Source organism: Vanessa cardui, chromosome 30 (genome assembly GCF_905220365.1).
Source record: "Vanessa cardui chromosome 30, ilVanCard2.1, whole genome shotgun sequence".
In the NCBI taxonomy this organism is placed as follows: domain Eukaryota; kingdom Metazoa; phylum Arthropoda; class Insecta; order Lepidoptera; family Nymphalidae; genus Vanessa; species Vanessa cardui.
In genome coordinates this window covers 1,422,686-1,446,813 of record NC_061152.1, presented here as the reverse complement: position 1 = coordinate 1,446,813, position 24,128 = coordinate 1,422,686, and the positions used below count along the sequence as shown (strand labels likewise).

The 24,128-nt window shown below is 35.9% G+C and overlaps 1 protein-coding gene across 1 annotated transcript; it reads right to left on the bottom strand.

Moving 5' to 3' along the window:
• Positions 1-426: 426 nt before the first annotated feature.
• LOC124542097 (gelsolin-like) lies at positions 427-18,993 on the bottom strand. The gene is made up of 13 exons (XM_047120030.1): positions 18,878-18,993; positions 12,365-12,476; positions 10,583-10,663; positions 9,591-9,665; positions 8,585-8,780; positions 7,359-7,474; positions 6,261-6,438; positions 4,758-4,858; positions 3,699-3,815; positions 3,119-3,187; positions 2,252-2,314; positions 641-749; positions 427-458 (listed from the first exon to the last, which is right to left on the bottom strand). Exons 2-13 carry the CDS (start codon positions 12,473-12,475, stop codon positions 427-429), a joined length of 1,248 nt encoding a protein of 415 aa, XP_046975986.1. The 5' UTR covers position 12,476; positions 18,878-18,993.
• Between the last annotated feature and the right edge of the window lie 5,135 nt (positions 18,994-24,128).

Here is a 24,128-nt window from a genome sequence, read left to right as displayed (position 1 = left end):
TTGGAGAACAATTAATTTACTACGTAACACTTTAGGCTATTTGACTAGTTTTTAAAATCCGTTTTATATATAGTAGAACTTAAGGAACCCAGTGAAAGTTATTTCTAGTACATATTTGCCGAATAATATCATATTAAAAATTACAAATTTAAATAGCGCGCAAAAACGCTACTTGGACAATATGGCGCTGCAATCAGGAGCGTTTTGTGTCACGAGACAAACGTTTGAAAAAATGCATTTTTGTTTATGGATTTTTGAATAAATTAAATATTATTTTCAACTTTTGTTAGTAAATAACCATTTTTAAACTCACAATATACACTGATTACAGTAATTCACAATTTATTTTTCTCATTGTCAAATAGCTTATTACTTGGTCGGTAGTTACGCATTTATTGTGGTCTACCGTCGAACAGGGTAAGAGTTTTAAGGGTGAGTATAGATTACAATTTGACGCACTAAAACACGCACTACGTTTATATGATATTTTTCGGCAAATATGTACTAGAAATAAAAAAATCAACTTTTACTGGGTCCCTTAACCTTTACTAAATAATATAAAATGGATTTTAAAAACCAGTCAAATAGCCTATTATGATAGGTTTTTTATTCAACATATACATATATATATGACACTCACCTACAGACCTGACGAGTCGGTTGTGCGACATGCCGACATCGCGCCACGTCGCAAAGTACTGCTTGAAAATAGCCGGTTCAGTTCCCTGGGGTATCCTGGCTACGTGTACCTGAGAAACATTGGGTTCGAGGTTTGAAATTCATTTTGTTTTCAACAATAACAACGGCCTATAAATTCCGTTAGTCCAATTAAATAAATGAAATTTGTCACATGCAGGTTTCCTCACGATGTTTTCCTTCACCGCTGAGCACGAGATGAATTATAAAGACAAATTAAGCACACGAATCAGCGGTGCTTGCCTGGGTTTGAACCCGAAATCATCGGTTAAGATGCACGCGTTCTTACCACTGGGCCATCTCGACTCATTTTGTTTTTCAAATGAAATGTTAATTACGATACAACAAGATCCCAGAAAGCGTACAAAATGTTTCTGTTGCCAAATTAAAAAAAAAATGTTTAGGAACGCTTGTGTGCGAAAAGTCGCTGTAAAATTAGTGAGTTTATGTTTGATAGCACACCTTGGGAATGAAACGATCGCCTCCTGGCTTTTTCTATGCATATACAATATTTATCTAATTAATTTGATAAAAAAAGACCCGTCGATTTTGATTCGTCAATAACTAAATACTACCACCGTTTTGATACAGTTTTAAGCGAGAGGAAACGGCAAGGAACTCGCATAGTTGCTATTTTCAAATGAACAGATTTACAATGCTGTTATTTACAGTAATCAGTGTCCTTTAAACCCGAGCCTAACTCCAGGCGTTTTCTTCTAAAAAGTGCTCTTTTTAGGTAAGAGAACGAGCTCATGTACCTCCTGTTGGTAAGTGGTCACCACCGTCCAAAAATGCAGACTAATAGTATAAATGCGAATGTAACTCTGTCTGCCTGTTTGTCTCGCTTTCACGCAAAAACTACTGGACTGATTAAAATGAAATTTTAGTACACAAATAGTCTAAAGACTGATAGAGCGGGAGATGATGATAATGACAAAAAAATTTGGTCATTTGTACCAGTATGGCGGTTCTTCAGGGGTCTAATCACGTAAAGGCAAAAAGAAAAATGATGGTCGTAGCGCTCGCTCGATAATATTTCATTTTACTTACTTTTTAATTGGAAAAAAAGGTATAAATATATTCATATTTTCTACGCGAGCAAAGCCACAGGTAACAGCTTATATATAAATAATATTGGACAACATTACATACATTGCTCTGATCCCAATGTGATTAGCTAAAGCACTTGTGTTGTGGAAGATCAGAAGTAACGACGGCACAAACACCTAGACCCGAGACGACGTAGACAACTAATTAACTTTTTCTACATCGACTCGGAATGGCGTACCCATGGAAACCGGTGTACACACCACTCGACCATAGAAGCCAGCAACAAATTTGGGAACTAAGATGTTGTGTCCCTTGTGCTTGTAGTGACAATGACCCTTCAAACCGGAACACAACAATACTGAGTACTGTTGTTTGGTGGTAGATTATCTAAGTGGATGGTACCTACCTAGACTTGCACAGAGTCCTACCAAGTATAACACATATATTACTGTAAATGCACTTTGCTTGTTATGAGTGACTTAGAAAAAAATAAAAAAAAACTCACCCATGATGGATAATTCTTCGATGACAGATATTGTTCAGCCTTCGCCATCGCTTCTGTCTTTTCCTGAAAAAAAAAAACAATTTTTTTTAACATCCAACGGTTTATAATACACTAACGACCTATCCAGGCTTCTACTATGTTTCCATAAATCTATCGATCTAGTTTACTCTACCTTAAAGGCTATTTTGAAATTTTTGTTTTTATCTTATTTTACCTAAGATTATTTACACTAAACCAGCTTACAATAACAGTGATAGCATTGTTTAAATCGTCATTTTGTATCTGTATTCTATTACCTTTAAAAACTAAGGAGGTATCATCAGATAACGATCCTATATCATGTTCGTACCCAACAAGTAAGTCATTTATGTATATGAGGAATAAAAGAGGTCCATGAATTGATCCTTGAGGGACCCCCATATCAACTGACGCCTCTGAATTCTGTGGTTAAGATAAGAAGTCAGAAATTATCTAATTATATTTGAGTATTCATCTATACTAAACAGCTGAAACGTTTTAGATGAATTTCAACACAGGCTATGTGATGATTTATAGGGTTGACAGTTTATATGTCGTAGGTAGTAAATAAATAATTACAAGATTTTATAGCTGATAAAAAAAGCGTGGAGTTAATACCTGTTGACTTCCAAGCAGGATGTATTAATTTAAATAATTGTATTTAACTAACTTGACATTGCATTTTTTGAATGTTGAAAAAGAGTAACTACTGAGTTTCTTGCCGGTTCTTCTCGGTAGAATCTACATTCCGAACCGGTGGTAGCTTCACTTAATTGTTAAATGACGATTCAAAAGTGCCTGTAAAAGCCTACTCGAGTAAAGTTTATTTTGATTTAAATATACACCTACCTTTTGTGTAGCTTGCTTTCCGACCCACACGTAAATACTGCCGCTTACTGTATCCAATATATATGTTTCCTGAAATTAAGACATATTAAATTGTATGTGACTTATATCCAACATGGCAGACATTCAAAATGGCGGACTGGCTATTTGAAATGTTATGAGTATAAAATGAAAGAGTTTGCTGTCAGGAATATAAAAAAAAATAATTACGTTACTTTTTTGTTTAAAAAGCAAAAAGCGTGTATTTTTAGTTTTTTTTATATTATATATTTATTAATACATATTTCGAGAGCCGAGATGACCCAGTGGTTAGAACGCGTGCATCTTAACTGATGATTGCGGATTCAAATCCAAGCACCACTGAACATTCAAGTGCTTAATTTGTGTTTGTGATTCATCTCGTGTAAAGGAAAACATCGTGAGGAAACCTGCATGTGACTAATTACATAGAAATTTTGTCACATGTGTATTCCACCAACCCGCATTGGGACAGCGTGGTGGAATATGTTCCAAACTTTCTCTTTATAGGGAGCCTTAGTCCAGCAGTGGGAAATTTACAGGCTATTGTTGTTGCATATTTCACCTGTGATTTGAGCATTTCCTGTCTGAAGGGCGCTGTCAATGGAGTTATCTTCAACTTTCCGGAACTGTCAGATACTTCTGATAAAATGACGGATTTTTCTTCATTTTTCTCGAACGTCTGAAAGTTTTAATAAACCGATTTATAAAAAAAAAAAGGTTGTCAGTTCGACATGTATTTATGTAACATGGTTGGGATTGAATTATATTTGAGTGTTATGATCAATTTAGGCTTCCAGGTGTGCTATATTCGTAAGTGTATGTTTGTATGTTTGTTACGAATTTCTCGAAAAATACTTTGTAAGTTAGGTAAAATTCAAACTTAGAGAGCATTTTAAGTTTCATTAAAATCTGTCTAGGAGTTTCATATATATACAATATATATAAATATTCTTATCTTAAGTTCACTAGCTTATCAGGATATTCTACCATACGACGTTGTATTGTTGTGTTCCAGTTTGAAGGGTGAGTGAGCCAGTGTACCTACAGACACAAGGGGCATAACATCTTAGTTCCCAAGGTTGATGGCAAATTGACGATGTAAGGAATAGTTAATATTTCTTACAGCTTCATTGTCTATGGGTGATGGTGACTTACCATCAGGTGGCCCATATGCTCGTCCGCCAACCGATACCATAAAAAAACACCGGTTTTCATAGATACACCACGAGCGATTCCCGGCCGAATCGATCATATAATTGTATTTAACTAACATGACTGTATTTTGATGTCTTGAAAAAGGAATAACTACTGTAATTCTTGTCGGTTCTTCGATAGAATCTACATTCCGAACCGGTGGTATTATGGCATAGGTGGCAAACGAGCAGGAGGCTCACCTGATGGAAAGTGACTACCACCGCCCATGGACTGTAACACCAGGGGGCTTGCAGGTGCGATACCAGCCTTTAAGAAAGGAGTAGGCTCTTTTCTTGAAGATTCCCATGTCGTATCGGTTAGGAAAAACCGCCGGCGAAAGCTGGTTCCACAAAGTGGTTGTGCGACGCTTCAAAAGTGCTTGTAAAAGTCTACAGTATGTTTTGATTTGTTGGTATCCTCAAGTTACCTGGTCATCACCACCAGCGCTTTCTTCGGGAACCAAGTCCTTGCTACCGGATCCCAGTAACGTGAAGAACTTCTGGATATCAGCTTCGCTTGAGTATTGATCTGTAATTAATTAACGGCTTATAAATATAATCAGAGGCCCTCTTTAACCTATAGGAGGCCCTAGGGTTAGGATAATGGGGCCGCGATGACTAGATAAACAAGGTTAGAGATTTATTTTTATTAACAATCACATATTTATATTACTAGCTGTGCTACCTTGTACGCGTTTGAATTTAAGAAAAAAGGAATCATCTGCCAGTAAAAGTACCATCAAAATCAGTAAAGCCGTTCCAGAGATTAGTCGGAACAAACAGACAGACAAAAATTGTAAAAAATGTTATTTTCAATGTTTATTTGACGACCGTGGTCGAGTGGTGTGTACACCGGTTTTCATGGGTACGCCACTCCGAGGTCCCGGGTTCGTCCGGCCGAGTCGATGTAGATTACCATTAGTTGTCTACGTCGTCTCGGGTCTGGGTGTTTGTGCCGTCGTTACTTCTGATCTTCCACAACGCAAGTGCTTTAGCTACTCACAATGGGATCAGAGTAATGTATGTGATGTTGACTCATATTTATATATACATATATGTTTATGTTTATCAAATGATTGTATATCAATTGATGAATTAACAAAATAATTTTCACTGGCAATATAGATTTTTTTCTTTTTCTTTTGACAGTTTACGAAGTTTCGAATAAGTTAGTACAATAATAAAATACTTTGACATAGTTACGTTGCTTTTTCAAAACCTATAGGCACCGTGCGTAGCCATGACTCTGCCATCTCGTGACTCATATTCAAAACTTTTACCCTCAATATCAGAAATTCTACTGTCAAACAACGGAAAATATTTCTGAATTATCGTGTTAATTTTTGATAATTTGAGCTGTCGAAATGTATTTTTGTATTTCTGAATGCCGTAATACATCCAAACAACTTTAAGGGTGTAAAATTTTACTATTTCCCTACTAATAGTACTCACATACCATGGCTTAGGGATAAAAGAGTGAAATGGATAAATGCAGTTATAAAACACACGTAAGTATACCTTCAAGTATTTAAAAAGTACTATTTGATTTTATTTATATAAAAATCACCAATTTTGTGGGTAACTGTTATGGAAGACAGTTTAATTTTCGTCGATCGTTGAATCTAACCTATAACCGTTGTTTCTTTTAGTAGACATCCAAATAACTGGTTCCCATCTAAAAATTATCAACACCATCTGCAGCGCTCATTACTTTCATTGTTAATTGGAAAAAAAACCATGTTTTATAATTTTGATCATTGTAAAATCATATTTACAGACTTGACAGCTGCCAGCCTGCCACCAATGTGTCTGGGAAGTTTCTTTTTTTACTCGCACGGTGTCACTACTGTCGGGATTATAACGCCCTCTATTGTTTCTGCACGGTGCCTATCACGCGATTGGTCACTTAATCTTCTAAATTTAAAACTCACCAATCGTCTCCACCTTTCCTCTGCCGTTGTGGTCCTGGTCTCTGATCTGATTGGCCATCGAGGTAGCCTTCAGCTTTTCCACATTCTTCGCCTTCTCCCCGACGTAGACCAGGATATCGTTATTAATATCCAGGATGAAACAATCGCCCTTATTCATGGAGGAGATGAGAGGGTCCACCTGGGAACAAAATATTTTGATTTAGAGTCATAATAGGTCTGGAGGCCTTAATAATAAACCAGCTGTGCCCGTGACCTTGTACGCGTTTGAATTTAACAAAAAAATTTTGTAGTCTAAGTTACTCCTTATTATATCAGTTATCTGCTAGTGAAAGTTCCGCCAAAATCGGACCATCAGTTCCAAAGAATTGTAGAATCGTATTCGTCTGTGGCACTATATTGTAATAATTATAATTTTGAAGTACTTTTTTAAACATGGTAGAATACATTAGTGCAGTTTGTAGTTTTTGCGAAAAAAAAAATTAAAATAATTTCGTTTTCCATCTCGCATTTTTAAATTTCAATTGATAATTATTGTTTTAATATTGACAAATAAACAATGATGAATCGTCACTGCTGGGTTAAGGCCTCATCTCCCATTAAGGAGAGGGTTTTGGAACATATTCCACCACGCTGTTCCAATGCGGGTTGGGGGAATACACACGTGGCAGAATTTCGATGAAATTAGACACATGCAGGTTTCCTCACGATGTTTTCCTTCACTACCGAGCTCGAGATGAATTATAAACACAAACTAAGCACATATATATAGTGGTGCTTGCGTGTGAACACGCAATCATAGGTTAAGATGCACGTGTTCTAACCACTGGGCCATCTCAGCTCTTTTAGACATAATAAATAAAGACAAATTAATTAAAAACATTATTTTTATGGTAAAGGTTGGCGGACGAGCATATGGGCCACCTGCAAGTAGTCACCATCGCCCATAGACAATGACGCTGTAAGAAACATTAACTATTTCTTACATCGTCAATGCGCCACCAACCTTGGGAACTGAGATGTTATGTCCCTTGTGCCTGTAGTTACACTGGCTCACTCACCCTACCACCAAATAATTAATTAATAATAGTTTATTATTACCTGTCTCACTCTGATGTTCTTCTTCCCTTTCACTTGGAAGAGTCGCTTTTCGGCGCCAGGGTTGGTGACGACGTGGTTGAAACCGGACTGGTGACCACCATCGACGTAGCGGACAGCTAAAGAAAATACATATATTTATTCAGCTTATTTCGTCTAAACAGGAAAGGTTGGAGCCTTCCTTTAAGTGCAGCAGGGCACCCGTGCATGTGTGTAAGCATATGTTATAAAAGTGGGTGTGTGTGTGTGATCATATACAGTTGAAATAGATTTTAAAATAATAATAACTGGTAGTCGCCTGTGGCTTTGCTCTGCTTTGCTATATATATATATATATATATATATATATATATATATATATATATATATATATAATTTTATTTAACTAATATGACTCTATTTTTTAAATGTTGTAAAAGAGTAACTACTGAGTTTCTTGCCGGTTCTTCTCGGTAGAATCTACTTTCCAAACCGGTGGTAGCTTCACTTAATTGTAAAATGACGATTCAAAAGTGCTTGTAAAAGCCTACTTGAATAAAGTTTATTTCGATTTTGATTATAATCTCTTGGATACAGAAGGCGATCTAGCATTTCGTAATGTATCGTTACTGTATTTACAGAAATATTATTTCTGAGGAAAATTCTAAGTACGAAGAGAGCCGATATGACAGTGGTAAGAACGCGTGCATCTTAACCGATGATTGCGGGTTCAAACACAGAAAAACTGAACTGTGTGACTGAATACTCATGTGCTTAATTTGTGTTTATAATTCATCTCGTGCTTGGTGAAAGAAAACATCGTGAGGAAACCTGCATCTGTCTAACTTCAACGAGATTCTGCCCCGTGTATCCACCAACCCGCATTGGAGCATTTAGCCCGGCAGTGGGAAATTTAGAGACTGTTGACGATGATAAGTACCGTCCACATCAAAATTTGATATTATGACTAAGTATATATTTAAAAATTTTATTTGATGTAATTTTAACTATTTCAGTACATATTATTTTTGTTATGTTTTAATTCCTATAATTTAATAAAATTTAATTTTATATAGGTTACTTTGATTTACAATTTCGAAGCTCAATTTTTACATCCTTTAAGAAATCACTTTGACGTTGACTGTACCAGTTGTTAATTATGTGTTTAAATTAAATTGAATATTCCAACAAGTAAATAACTTCTGAACTTGACTCAATATAATAGGATCTATGTATGGTCCACGACTTACCACCACCAGGGAAGTATCCCAGGAACTGGGCACTTTCGTAGCCCATGCTCTCTCTATGCTGTATAGCTTTCCCGTCAAACTTGTCATCCAAACCCACGGTAAGGATGGCGGCAGCGCCAGCCTCATCCTGACTCGTTTCACTACCAATCCAGTAGTGTATATCCCAGGCGAGATTATTTCGTTTATCAGCTGTAGTCTGAAAGGATTTACCAAGATTAGGGGTAGTAAGTAGTAGGGCTTTGTGCAAGCCCGTCTGGGTAGGTACCACCCACTCATCAGTTATTCTGTCGCCAAATAACAGTAGTCAGTATTGTTGTGTTCCGGTTTGAAGAGTCAGTGTAACTACAGGCACAAGGGATATAGCATCTTAGTTCCCAAGGTTGGTGGCGCATTGACGATGTAAGGAATAGTTAATATTTCTTACAGCGTCATTGTCTATGGATAATGGTCAATTACCGGTATGCCTCGTCATATGTTATTCTGATCTATCTCGGAGGGTTCAGCCAGTGCTTGCAATAAATGATTTATTTACATTAGAAATCTCTATAATTATCTTACTTTCTCTACTATAGTAGCTGAGACGGCGTGCATCTTAACTGATGATTGCGGGTTCAATCCCCAGCAAACACCACTATAAATATGTGCTTAATTTGTGTTTATAATTCATTTCGAGCTCGGCGATTAAGGAAAACATTGTGAGGAAACCTAAATGTTTCTAATTTCATCGAAATTCTGCCAAATGTGCATTCCACCAACCCACACTGTTAAACCCTCCTTCATGGAAGAGGAGGCCTTATCACAGCAGTGGGAAATTTACAGACTGTTACTTTACTATATTACGAAAGTATTATAAATATAAAACTTCATCTAAAAACAAAATCATCATCAAAATCCGTTGCGTAATTACAAAGATCTAAGCATACAGGGACAGACAGCGGTAAGGGACATTGTTTTATATATATAACCAAGGTAATAATTATTTAAGTTACCTGATGGTAACATTTACCTTTAAAACGATGTAAGAATCTCCTTTATAGAACTTTCCTACATCCTTCTGGGGCACAGCAACTGGATCGAAGTTCTGGAAAACGCAAGGCACATTAGAATTACGACAAGGACAGACGTATACGCACGAGAGAGACGGAAACATTATTTTTTTAGTAGACTATCTGTTACCCGCGAATTTGCTCACGTAGAAAAAAAAGTAAAATCAAACAGTACTTGGTATCGTTAAGTTATAGTTTGATAAAACCACAGGAACAAGAGACATAACATCTTAGTTCCTAAAGATCGTGGAATTTATTGACGGTGCAAGGAAATTTTATATCTCATCACCATTTTCTCAGACCGCCTATATCTTTCCTATTTTTTCGACGACCTCCGTGGTCGAGTGGTGTGCACACCGGTTTTCAAGGGTACGTTCGATACCCGGCCGAGACGATATACATTATCATTACTTTTCTTTGTTGTCTTGGGTCTGGGTGTTTGTGGTATCGTCGTTACTTCTGATCTTCCATAACACAAGTGCTTTAACTTACATTGGGATCAGAGTAATGTATGTGATGTTGTCTCATATTTATTATATTATTATTATTACTATATTTTATGTAGTATTTTAAATTAATAAATTATATTTACTGTTACAGTTCTTTAATAATGTTTGTCTGGGTAGGTACCACCCACTCATCAGATATCCTACCGCCAAACAAAAGTACTCAGTATTGTTGTGTTCCGGTTTGAAGGGTGAGCCAGTGTAACTACAGGCGCAAGGAACATAACATCTTAGTTCCCAAGGTTGGTGGCACATTGACGATGCAAGGAATAGTTCATATTTCTGGCAACTTACCATTTAACATGTTTTTATTTCTTGATATTTAGACATTATCTACTCAACTGGTTCACGATACTTATTTTTCTTTTTTATTGTATTTTGTATACTCTGTGCAATTACAACAAAAAAAAAACAAAAAGACCTTCAACAAATAAGATCATATGTACCTCTATCCTCCATAGCTCTAGTCCAGCTCGCTGACCCGCGCTGGCGAACGCTGGATGTGTCCTTGCCTTCTGCCTCGCATCCTGAAATGAAAGAATATTGAAAGCTGTTCCTTTCAATGTCCTCATACATCATCATCATCATCATCAGCCCGTTTTTGTCCACTGCTGGACATATGCCTCTCCAAGTGCACGCCACTCTGGCCTTTCTCCAGCTACTCGCATCCAACTCCATACATAAGTCACCCAAACGTAGGAACATAATTTTAAAATTACTGCACGTCACTGGACATTGTTTGAACAGCTATCTGCCAGTGAAAGTCTTGTCAAAATCGGTCAAGCCATTCCAGAGTATAGTCGAAACAAACAGACACACAAAAATTGTCAAAAATGTTATTTTGGTATATGTACCGTGCATGAGTAAAAAGCGGTTATTTTAATATTACAAACAGACAATCCAATTTTATTATATGTATAGATTTTTAAACGCCAACTTTCCGACTCCGCACTTTCTTGGGGCAAGGTATCCGTTTCTATAATAAAATTCCAGAGCCATTTTTAACTTTACCGTTTCATAAATTCAAATCGTTTGTAAAAAATACACTGGTAAAGAAGGCATATTATTCGATACAAGATTTTATAGATGATTAAAAAGCGTGGAGTTAATACCTGTTGACTTCAAGGCATTACATTACATACATATATAGTTGTATTTTACTAACATGACTGTATTTTTAAATGTTGAAATAGAGTACCGAGTTTCTTGGCGGTTCTTCTCGGTAGAGTACCACCCGAACCGGTGGTAGCTTCACTTAATTGTAAAATGACGATTCAAAAGTGCTCGTAAAAGCCTACTTGAATCAAGTTTATTTTGATTTGATTTGATTAGATAAACAGCTTTTCAAACACTATGCTATATATGACGCTAGAATGCTATGGTAAACAAACCATTCTTTATAGGATAATGATACACCCATTTATGTAATTATTAGCGTTCAATGCTGAACCAATCACGTTCCTACGTATCGTATAACATAACTCGACATATATACTCGAGTGATAACATATATATCACATATATATTTAACTAGTTCTCGTATGTGGCTTCGTTCGTGCTTTATGGTGTTTGTTGTCATACAACAACAACAACAACAACAGCCTGTAAATTCCCACTGCTGGGCTAAAGGCCTCCTCTCCCTTCGAGGAGAAGGTTTGGAACATATTCCACCACGCTGTTCCAATGCGGGTTGGTGGAATACACATGTGGCAGAATTTGTATGAAATTTGTCACATGCAACCTGCATGTGACAAATTTCACAGATGTTGAAAAATAGTACCGAGTTTTTTGCCGGTTCTTTTCGGTAGATTACCTTCCGAACCCGTGGTAGCTTCACTTAGTTGTTAAATGACGATTCAAAAGTAGAGTCGAGATGGCCCAGTGGTTCAAGCGCGTGCATCTTAACCGATGATTGCGGGTTCAAACCCAGGCAAGCACCGCTGATTCATGTGCTTAATTTGTCTTTATAATTCATCTCTTGCTCAGCGGTGAAGGAAAACATCGTGAGGAAACCTGCATGTGTTTAATTTCATCGGAATTCTGCCACATGTGCATTCCACCAACCCGCACTGGAACAGCGTGGTGGAATATGTTCCAAACCCTCTCCTTAATGGAAGAGGAGACCTTTCTCAGAAGTGGGAAATGTACAGGCTGTTACTTTACTTTACTATAGATGGATACTGTGACTTTACTTTAGGTTACATTATATAACCCTTATCAGTTCTTACCTTATCAGATAGAGATGTGATGTGAGGCGTGATCTGTTGCTGCTTCGTCGTGGTCCGGGCATATGCGGATGCTGTGAGGGCAATGACCGCCCAGAGAATTAGTAACTTCATTCTGTAACAATTAATTAATGATCTTGATTAGTACTAGTGCTTATTGTTCTACGCTCTACCCTCAAGGCTTCGCAAGGCTGCAATGCTGATACTAAATATACTACAGAACAGACAACGTTCAGTTTTTTGCCATTAGACAACACAAACAGCTATGTGCCTGCATTTTGAATCTGTAACATACATACATAAATATTGGACAACATCACATACATTACTCTGATCCCAATGTAAGTAGCTAAAGCACTTGTGTTGTGGAAGATCAGAAGTAACGACGGCACAAACACCCAGACCCGAGACGACATAGACAACTAATGATAATCTACATCGACTCGGCCGGACGAACCCGGGACCTCGGAGTGCCGTTCCCATGAAAACTGGTGTACACACCCCCCTAACTACAGATGTCGTTACAATATATACTGTCGTAAATTATTTTAATCTACCAAGTAGCCTCCGTTCGAAATTTAAGCCCAAAAATGTGTTTATTTACGACATCACTTTATAAACCTATAAAATTATTAATGTTTCTCTACTACATTGTTCATGTATTATACAAAAAAACCTTCCTCTCGAATCACTCTATCTATTTAAAAATACCGCATCAAAATCCGTTATGTAATTTTAAAGATCTATACAGATACAGGGTATATTAGTAACTAATTAATTTGGAGTATTCCACAGTGGCGTAGCTAGGTGAGGTCCCCGGTAAAGAGTCCTGGTATATAAAAAAAGAATTGGGCCCTTACCCCCTCTTTCCCATCCCTCTTTAACTACTAATTACCCTTTATAATAGATACCAAATGGGCAATCTTGTGCGCAGGGTCGTGTTTTTCTAGCTTCAGAAGCTTAAGTTTTAGTTTAGAGGGCCCCCTTAACTTCCCCCTGTTAAGGGTTATACGTCAACTGTTTGAACCCAGGACCTGGTATATGATATAAGAGCTGAGATGGCCCAGTGGTTACACGTGCATCTTAACCGATGATTTCGGGTTCAAACGCAGGCGAGCACCACTATATATATTAGCTTAATTTGTGTTTATAATTCATCTCGTGCTCGCTGAAAGAAAATATCATGATCAAACCTACATGTGTCTAATTTCATCGGAATTCTGTCACATGTGTATTCCACTAAACCGCATTGGAATAGCGTGGAATATGTTCCAAACCCTCTCCTTAGTAGGAGAGGCCTTAGTTCAGCAGTGGGAAATTTACAGGCTGTTACTTTAGTTTTTTACCAGGTATATGTGGTCTTATTATCGCCATAAGACAATAGACAATGCCAAACACCAAGATTAGGTCATCAGAGGAAAACGATCCACTTAGACACGAACAATTATCATTGTTACAACGTTTTTTCCTTCCTAAGCATATGAATCACTCATTATCAAGGTTCTTTTATAACTAGACATACTTCCTCACTTTGTATTATATGTTAAAAACATATAAAGGCATAGGAATGTGTACACACATGCAATAAAGTGCCAATTATTGTAATCAGTGTATATTATGAGTTTGAAAACGGTTATTTATTGACGAAAGTTGAAAGTAATACTTAATTAATTCAAGAATCCATAAATAAAAATGCGTTTTTTTTAAAACTTTTGTCACGTGACACGAAACTCTCCTGATTGGCCGGGCTTATGATGAAGTCTACTATATGTACCACAGATTAAAATACAGGCAAGTGACGTCACCGACCCGACTGCAGCGCCATATTGTCCAAGCGTTTTCGCGCGCTATTTAAATATGGAATTTTTAATATGATATTTTTCGGCAAATATGTACTAGAAATAAAAATAATCAACTTTTACCGGGTTCCTTAACCTCTACTAAAGAATATAAAGTGGATTTTAAAAACCAGTCAAATAGCCCATTGTTAAAATAATGACTTGAAATTTCTTGAATAAAATAATATCAAAATATACTTTATTCAAGTAGGCTTTTACAAGCATGTTGAATCGTCATGTAACAACTATATTAAGTGGAGCCACAGGTTCGGAATGTCTGTAGATACTACCGAGAAGAACCGGCAAGAAACTCGACACATTTCAACATTTAAAAATACAGTCATGTTAGTTTAATACAGAGCAGTTAAATATAGAGCAGAGATGGCCCAGTGGTTAGAACGCGTGCATCTTAACCGATGATTGCGGGTTCAAACCCAGGCAAGCACCGCTGATTCATGTGCTTAATTTGTCTTTATAATTCATCTCGTGCTCAGCGGTGAAGGAAAACATCGTGAGGAAACCTGCATGTGACTAATTTCATAGAAATTCTGCCACATGTGTATTCCACCAACCCGCATTGGAACAGCGTGGTGGAATATGTTCCAAACCTTCTCCTTAAAGGGAGAGGAGGCCTTTAGCCCAGCAGTAGGAAATTTACAGGCTGTTAATTTACTTTTTTATACTTTAAGCATTTAATGTTATTAATTCATATAAATATGTGAGTATTAATAAAAGTAATCGTACATCTTATAGTATAATTATATTTGTATTATTATACACACATTTAGTATTATATAATTATTGGTACAAATTTTTTTTTCTCGTATCTCTTAAGAGGTCATGCTTATCTCAGTTCAAGCGATTTGAAGTTAATGTAATAAAACATTAACGCAATTATCGTAGTTAATTTTACACACTTTGGTTGTAGCGAGACAAACTAGTCTATATAATGATTATAGAGGAAAGTTTACATGTACAATAAATACATGTATAATATAGTAGAAAGAGAGATAGAAATAGAGAAACACTGATACATTTATAGAACTGTATTTTTATTACATTGGTAGAAAAAGCATATTATTCGATACAAGATTTTATAGATGATAAAAAAGCGTGGAGTTAATACCTGTTGACTTCCAAGCAGGATATATTAATTTAAATAATTTTATTTAACTAACATGACTTTGTATTTTTTAAATGTTTAAAAAGAGTAACTACTGTAATTCTTGCCGGTTCTTCTCGGTAGAATCTACTTTCCGAACCGGTGGCTTCACTTAATTGTAAAATGACGATTCAAATTGCTTGTAAAAGCCCACTTGAATAAATGTTATTTTGATTTGATTTGCTGTAAACGTTGTAAGACATTCTGTAGTATATTTAGTATCAGCATTACAAATGAGCGAAGGATCGGGGCGGATCGTGTAGTATCGATACTATGAATGTGAAAATAGCTCTGTCTGCCTGTTGCTGTTTCACGACCAAACCGCTGAACTGAATTCGATGAAATTTGGCAAACTTGAGCTTGGAGCCTACTCCAAGAAAGGACATCTTGTACTATCTTTGTGGTAGGGCTTTGTGCAAGCCCGTCTGGGTAGGTACCACCCACTTATCAGTTATTGTACCGCCAAATAACAGTACTTAGTATTGTTGTGTTCCGGTTTGAGGGCTGAGCCAGTGTAACTACAGGCAAAAGGGACATAACATCTTAGTTCCCAAGATTGGTGGCGCATTGACGATGTAAGGAATAGTTAATATTTCTTACAGCGTCATTGTCTATCGGCGATAGTGACCACTTCACATGAGGTGGCCTATGTGCTCGTCGGCCAACCTAGACCATAAAAAAAGACTATTTTGCCTAACACATAACAACGCGAGCAAAGTCGCAAGCATCTACTAGTATTATATAAATAACAATAATTATAATTTGTGTGTTGTACGAGGTTACCTTATCTCGTCGCATAGTTGAAGGGTGAAATAGTTCTCAGAATACATACATAACGCAATCAATATAATTATATCTATACTATTATAAAAATACGAAAGCACATCTGTATGTCTGTGGCTCTTCTACTTAACCGATTTTGATGAAATTTGCTATCATAATGAGCCGAGATGGCCTAGTGGTTAGAACGCGTGCATCTTAACCGATGATTGCGGGTTCAAGCCCAGCCAAGCACCGCTGATTCATGTGCTTAATTTGTGTTTATAATTCATCTCGTGCCCAGCGGTGAAGGAAAACATCGTGAGGAAACCTACATGTGACAAATTTCATAGAAATTCTGCCACATGTGTATTCCACCAACCCGCATTGGAAAAGCGTGGTGGAATATGTTCCAAACCTTCTCCTTAAAGGGAGAGGAAGCCTTTAGCCCAGCAGTGGGAATTTACAGGCTGTTGTTGTTGTTGTTGTTGCTATCATAAAGCTTTGAGGAGACCTCGCCTCATTGCCTCCACTGGTGACAGGAAGGTTCGTATGCCCAGATCAGAATTGCGATTCAACGGGGAATACTGCTAGCATTCTTACCAAAACACGCGGTCAAGATTTATACAGTAACTAGTTTTAGTTCATAATTGAATGAATGAATTATTCTTTATTGATCCATACTAAACAACAGAAAAAAGTGTGCCGCGCCGGGGACCGTTTATTTTAGTTTATTTTTACATTTCGTTACAAGTAAAAACGATAGCTTGATAAAAACAATAAGTAAAAGGGATAACTAGATGTTTTAATTACGCAAAACGTATTACTACGTAATTATGATGTATTATATCGTATTACTACGTAAAACAACTAAAGGCAAACGTCCTAATTAGGACGGTTTCTAGTCTTCACTTTTTGCGCGTTAATAACATATCTGTTTACTACAACATCATTGTAAATAATCATTAAATGTTATATAACTTCTAGCTGTTGAGCTATATTCAGTCACAGAATTATATGTATTTTAATATGAATGTAATGAATACTTTTTGGTTTGACATTTTTTATAAATAAAAGTAGAATTAGAATATTATTAAAATTTGACATGGGAATTGTTAATCTGTCTTTAAATACGGAAGATAATGGATGATTGTAAATAAAACTGTAAAAATAAATATTGTAAACCATATTAAATATTGTTAATTATTTGATGTTCCTGTTTGTCTGAAGCTGGGTCTACATTAATTTGTGTTTATAATTCATCTCAATCACAGTGAAGGAAAGCATCGTAAGGAAACTTACATGTGCCTAATTTCAACGAAATTCTACCAGACTTGTCTGGGTGAATTCAGTTGGGCTTGCATAACCCCCCAACCAAATTATGGTGTTGGTTTAAAAAGACACATTTTAGTTTGAAGTCTCATTTTAAATAATAGGCTATTTGACTGGTTTTTAAAATCCATTTTATATTTATTCAGTAGAGGTTAAAGAACCCAATAAAAGTTTAAAGTTTAAAGTTTTTTTTATTTCTAGTACATATTAGCCGAAAAATATCACATTAAAAATTGCATATTTAAATAGCGCGCAAAAACGCTGCTTGGAAAATATGGCGCTGCTATGGGTTCGGTGACGTCAATTGCCTGTATTTTAATCTGTGGTACATATAGTAGGAAAGCAAGGTTAACAAGAAAGTGACTTCATCATAAGCCCGGCCAACCAACGTTTGAAAAAATGCATTTTTATTTATAGATTTTTTTGTAAATTACGTATTATTTTCAACTTTCGTTAGTGAATAACCATTTTTAAACTCATAATATACACTGATTAGAATAATTCACAATTTTTTTTTCGCATTGTCAAATAGCCTATTCTTGTTTTCGAAAGTTTATCTATAGACTTTCTTTCCGGTTCTTCTCGATATAATTAAGAACATTTGATCTTATTAACAAACGAGTTATCGTATCTCCGAATTTGGAGTTTAATTTAGGACATCGAAATAAAAACATTCTTAATTTATTAATACTATAATACCTTTATAATTCGACAGGATTGTTATTATCATTATAATAACATAGTATGTCATAGTATGTACTGTCTGTGCTTAGATCTTTAAAATTAAGCAACGGATTTTGATGAAGTTTTTTTAATTGATAGAGTGATTCAAGGATTGCCCACTGCTGGGCTAAAGCCTCCTCTCCCATTAAGGAGAGGGCTTGGAACATATTCCACCACGCTGTTCCAATGCGTTTTCCTTCACCGCTGAGCACGAGATGAATTATAAAGACAAATTAAGCACATTAATCAGCGGTGCTTTCCTGGGTTTTAACCCGTAATCATCGGCTAAGATGCACGCGTTCTAACCACTTGTCCATCTCGACTCTGATAATGATGATAATAATAAAATTGTTTATTATTATAAAAAATATACGTTGGTAATAAATATTCAATTTATTATTTTTTTTATTAAATTTGGGGGTAGCTAACTTGTAAATTATTTAAACAGTAATATAAAGTATTAATAAAAGAAATACTAATATTTGTACAAATTATTTTAATATACCTTAATTAGGTATACGATAATTAAAATTTAATTAAGAAATCAAGTCTAAAATTATACGTCAATTAAAAGTTCTAAGAAAAAAAAACTAACGAAACAGGATTTACACAAAATTACTTTTTTAATTCCTAATTGGACACATATAATGGTAATATCATTCCAATAGATTATATAATTAGAAATAAAATCGTATTACTTACGTGTAAAACAAATAAACACTATTTATAACAATTTTTTTAACAAACACAAGAAACAAACAGCTCCCTCCAACGTATAATGCAGACTGGATCAAGCTTGTCAGAATCGTAACAGCGTCGTAAATATCAAAATGGCGTCGGTCAAATCTGAAATGTCAAATAGACAAATGTGATACCGTATTAGATTAGAAATTTGACGCGACTTTGCTTTTATATTAAAATATATAAAAAATAATTCTTGTTACATATATACTAAAATGTAATATAATAATATTATATTATTTTTATTTTTTTGACTCATATATATCATATGATATCATATAAAATGTAATATCATTTTTAAATATAAAATACAAACATCTAAAATATATTTAAAAATTTAAAATACAGAGGCCAACCAGTGGCGGGAACAGGGTCCAAGCCACCGGTGGTCAGGGCTCAAGCGAGAGGAACTTCCTCAGAATACGCGCCGTGCCGAGGAGTACAGCCTTCTGCATCAGGCCCTTGACCCAGCTACCTAACGAGAGCCTCTTAAGGTGTTGGTTGAGGCTCTTGGCCATTAGAACATTCGCTGAAATGACTATCGGCACAATAACTGCTGTATCCACTTCCCACATGTCGACAACCTCATGAGCTAAGTCAACATTTATTATTAGTGTAACGCCAGTGTAACTACTGGCACAGTATAGCATCTTAATTCCCAAGGTTGGTAGCACATTGACGATGTAAGGAATAGTTAATATTTCTTACAGCGTTTGTCTATGGGTGATGGTGACCTTACCATCATGTGGCCCATATACTCGCCAACCTATACCATTTAAAAAATATAAATAAAATCTACGAATTATGTTGAATTTTTTTGTATAAAATTTATTGAAGTAGTTGTATTTAGTTATTTTTGTAATGTAAAAAAGAGGTTTTGGGAAACCAGATTGTAATTTGCTTTCGCTGTATATTATGTATTAAATAACAGACGCAATCAACTAAATTAGAAAAGTTTGATAATAAAATAAAATATACTGTATTCAAATAGACTTTTACAAGCATTTTTTAATTATAGTTGTAGTAACTAGCTGACCAGGTCTTTTCAAAGCTTAGGTTATAAGGCCCCATGAACTCCAGGGCCTTGGTGCACAAACTAGCTACGGTAACTACACGTTACTTCATCTGTCAATCACTAATAATTAATACTAATCCCTCGCCCAATAAATGTTGAATGTTTGTTGACGTTTGTGTTTAGACCATTTTGTTCAAACTTATGTAAATACATCAAATTTAATAAAAATAAGTTATGAGTAGTCCAATATAGTTTCATATTTAATTACATATATCGTTTTGAATACTAATAACTATTTTTATTACCCTATTACTAACTCTCAATGTTTGTGTTGTTCTAGGTTAAGGATTAATAAGGAAATTAATACTACTATTCATGGCTTTAAAATTCAATTGAGTTTAGTGTCTCAACCGTACCGATCAATCTCATTCGTGTCTTCTCCATCCTACGCGACATTGGCGAAATAATCTGTGCCCTGCCGGCACAACTATAAGCCATTAAACTAAGAATTGAATTGAATTGAATATTAAGTACTCATAGTCACCCGCGTCTACGCTTGTGTTTCAGAGTATTGGTTGTCATGGCGTCTACTAGTCTGTAAATAAATGAATATGAGACAACATCACATACATTACTCTGATCCCAATGTAAGCAGCTAAAGCACTTGTGTTGTGGAAAATCAGAAGTAACGACGGCACAAACACCCAGACCCGAGACGACATAGACAACTAATGATAATCTACATCGACTCGGCCGGACTAACCCGGGACCTCGGAGTGGTGTACCCATGAAAACCGGTGTACACGCCACTCGACCACGGAGGTCGTCATAAATATATTCAACCCAGAGCAAATTCGCAGTTAACTGCTAGTCAAAAATTTTTTATTCTGGGTAAAACTTTTACGTTGATTTTCCTTGAAAAAGATTTTACGAACCCGATCGTTTATTTACATTTATTTACAATAAATAATTATTAGTAAGTCCGATAGCGTTCCTCGTAATGAGATAAAATATCTCGTGAAATAAACAATAATAAAGCTTTATTCTAAGAAATCCTATCAACTCTGCTATTTTCATTTCTTTATTTTCTCGATGACAGTTCTAATTTGATTTCGTAGTGTTCAGTACGACACAAGTTAGATGTAACATCGGCAATTCGTAAAACCGATCACACCCGAATTGAATACGCTATCCCAAATTATCAATATTTATTTCTTACGTGAATATGATCTTTACACAACCGTAATAACTTGTAATATCATACGACCTAATATATTCAAAAAAGCCTACTTGAATAAAGTTTATTTTGATTTTGATTTTGATTTTGATTCGTCAATTCGACGCGTCGATTTACACGCACTCGCTGTCTCGGGTCGAACTGACGCGGGAATCTATAGCGACGAATAGCGTCGATTGGTGCGATAGGGAGCTGTTTCTATCGGTGGATGCTACATCTAAGTCGTGTCGTACTATAATATCGATCGTATATAGTCCAGTGAACAAAGACCGATCTTCGGAAAAATTAGGATAGAATTGGTCAATTTCATAGAAATTCTGCACATGTGTATTCCACCAACCCGCATTGGAACAGCGTGGTGGAATATGTTCCAAACCTTCTCCTCAAAAGGAGAGGAGGCCTTTAGCCCAGCAGTGGGAATTTACAGGCTGTTGTTTGTTGTTGTACACATGTTTCAAAATTTTGTTGAAATGAGACACATGCAGATTGCCTCACGATGTTTCCCTTCATCAAGCACGAGATGAGTTATAAACACAAGTTAATAACTTATATGTAGTGGTGCTTGCCTGAGTTTGAACTCGAAATCATCGGTTAAGATGCACGCGTTATAACCACTGGGCCATCTCAGCTTTCTTGGTATACTCGTATGTGATAATATTAATGTATGATAATAATAATTATCAAAGATCACCTAATTTAGTTATCAAAAGACGTTTCAAAAGTGCTTGTAAAACTACTTGAATAAAGTTTATTTGATTTTTATTCATTCTAAATCAAAAAAAAAAATTTACTGGTTGGTTTAATAGGATATATAAATATTAGGCGGAATAGGACGCTATAAACTCAGACACGTTTGCCTAAAGCCGGTCCTGATATCAGCACATCAATTAAAAGAAAAAAATAGTGTTACAAGAGTAACCCTAGCCTTCAATACGGTGTTATGACATTTGATTCTATACCATAATTTATATCACATTACTATTGCATATTATGAATACAGCAGGGGCCATTGAATTTACTTTACTATATACAATTATAATTGTAGTTAATTAATCAATAATTTGTAAAACTGTAATTAATGTTATTTTATATGGCATAGCATTTAATACTGTCATGTAACCAATGATATTCTAATAAACAGATATGTTATATCCATACTAAACAACAGAAAAAAGTGTGCCGCGCCGGGGACCGTTTATATTAGTTTATTTTTACATTTCGTTAAAAGTAAAAAGGATAGCTTGATAAAAACAATAAGTAAAAGGAATAACTAGATGTTTTAATTACGCAAAACGTATTACTACGTAATTATAATGTATTATGACGTATTACTACGTAAAACAACTGAAGCCAAACGTCCCAATTGGGACGTTTTCTAGTCTTCACTTTTGCGCGTTAATAACATATCTGTTTACTACAACATCATTGCATGTAACACTATTTCTTATTTTAAATATGATTGAGCTGTCGTTATAAAACAATTGGACGATAACGGGGCATTGTAACGAATGATAGATAGATTGGAGCATCATTGTAAAACGATAATATTAATTTGGCCATCCCGAACTACTGTTAATTACCCTAGACATAATAGCTAAGAACCTCTTTTGTTTCGAAGTCGGATAAAACGAGATAGCTTGGGCGCGATTATATTGGCGTAACTAATGTTTGACATGCGACTTTAGTGTTGCCAGTTTATGAATTCTCACCTAATTTTAGGGGTAAAAGATTTCATTTTTTTTATTGTTGTTACTGTTGGAGCAATGTCAGCGTCAAGTCACACAACTTCCCTTTAAAAAAAAGGCGGGAGATTCGTGGCTGACACATTGAAATCGCGAATATAATTATTACGGTGTAATGTGATTATTGATGGCTATTTGTGTTGTAGACTAAATGTTTTTCTTTTGTGGTAGATTGATTGTTATTTTAAATTAAAAATAATTGTTTTAGAGGTTAACCTAATTCCTACTTCTGGTTCTAAAATTACTATTAAATCATTATTAAAATGGATGGTGATTGGTCAATTTATGATAAGCGATCAACACAACCTATAGATCTTGCCATAACAAATAAAAAGTGATTACCATAAACACAGTGCTCCATTTAAATGCCATTAACAAGACACTTTTTAAATAGTAATGAATTTCTTGCCGGTTTCCTGGGTAGACTATGTTCCGAACCGGTGGTAGCTTCTAATATATTTGTTAAATATATTAATCACTAGCCTACAATATTAATATATCATACAGACGTTACGGCCTCCGCAGGACAGACAAATTTATGTTCTTCTTAGCACCACAAGGGAGACATATGTACGAGACATACGAGAACGTATTAAAGTATAGTTACTATAAATTTCAAATTAATTTAAAAATAATCAAATAAAACTTTAACATCTATCTCCCAGGTATTAATTAAGTCGGGGTGCTTGTCAGTTACCTCCTCGTGGTGCATCCTGGGCCAGCTTGAGCTTGCTCGGCCACGGCTAAGACTGGCGGCAGGGATGCCACGGAGCTGCTCCTGGTACGTTCCTGATTGGCCTCGTTGGTTAAAAGGGAGTGGGAGTGGTCGGTACTCGAGCCTCCCAGGTAGCAGCTTATCCACCGCTGGGCGTCAGCTTCGTTGTCGCCCAACCTCCAGTGGCGGATTCGGGGGAGTTCTTCACATAAGCACATTGAAGATAAGAAAGGAAGGCGTGCTTAGTGCGCATATTAATTTATTTAGTCATGTTATAGCCACTGCCTTTGGTGGGGTCGGGGTTGCATGTCCTGGGCGATCCCGTTGCCTCACCACTCGGCGGCATGGTGGAAACTCGAGTATGGTTTGAGTAGGGTAGGGTAGGACATGGAATAGGGCCCTGACACGGGACAATCATGGCCCCGGTTGAATCCTACATACCCGTCAAAAAAAAGGTAAACAAAAAAAAGGGAACAATTAAATATACAATGGCAACACTACAC

What these genes read in the sequence shown, in the direction of transcription:
- LOC124542097 (XM_047120030.1), bottom strand. Translation starts at nt 12,475, where the DNA reads ATGAAGTTACTAATTCTCTGGGCGGTCATTGCCCTCACAGCATCCGCA. An exon ending in TAGAGCTATGGAGGATAGAG is followed by an intron (nt 9,666 to 10,582) that starts GTACATATGATC and finishes TGCGTTTTCCAG; the next exon opens with AACTTCGATCCAGTTGCTGT. An exon ending in ATTCTTACATCGTTTTAAAG is followed by an intron (nt 8,781 to 9,590) that starts GTAAATGTTACC and finishes AAATCCTTTCAG; the next exon opens with ACTACAGCTGATAAACGAAA.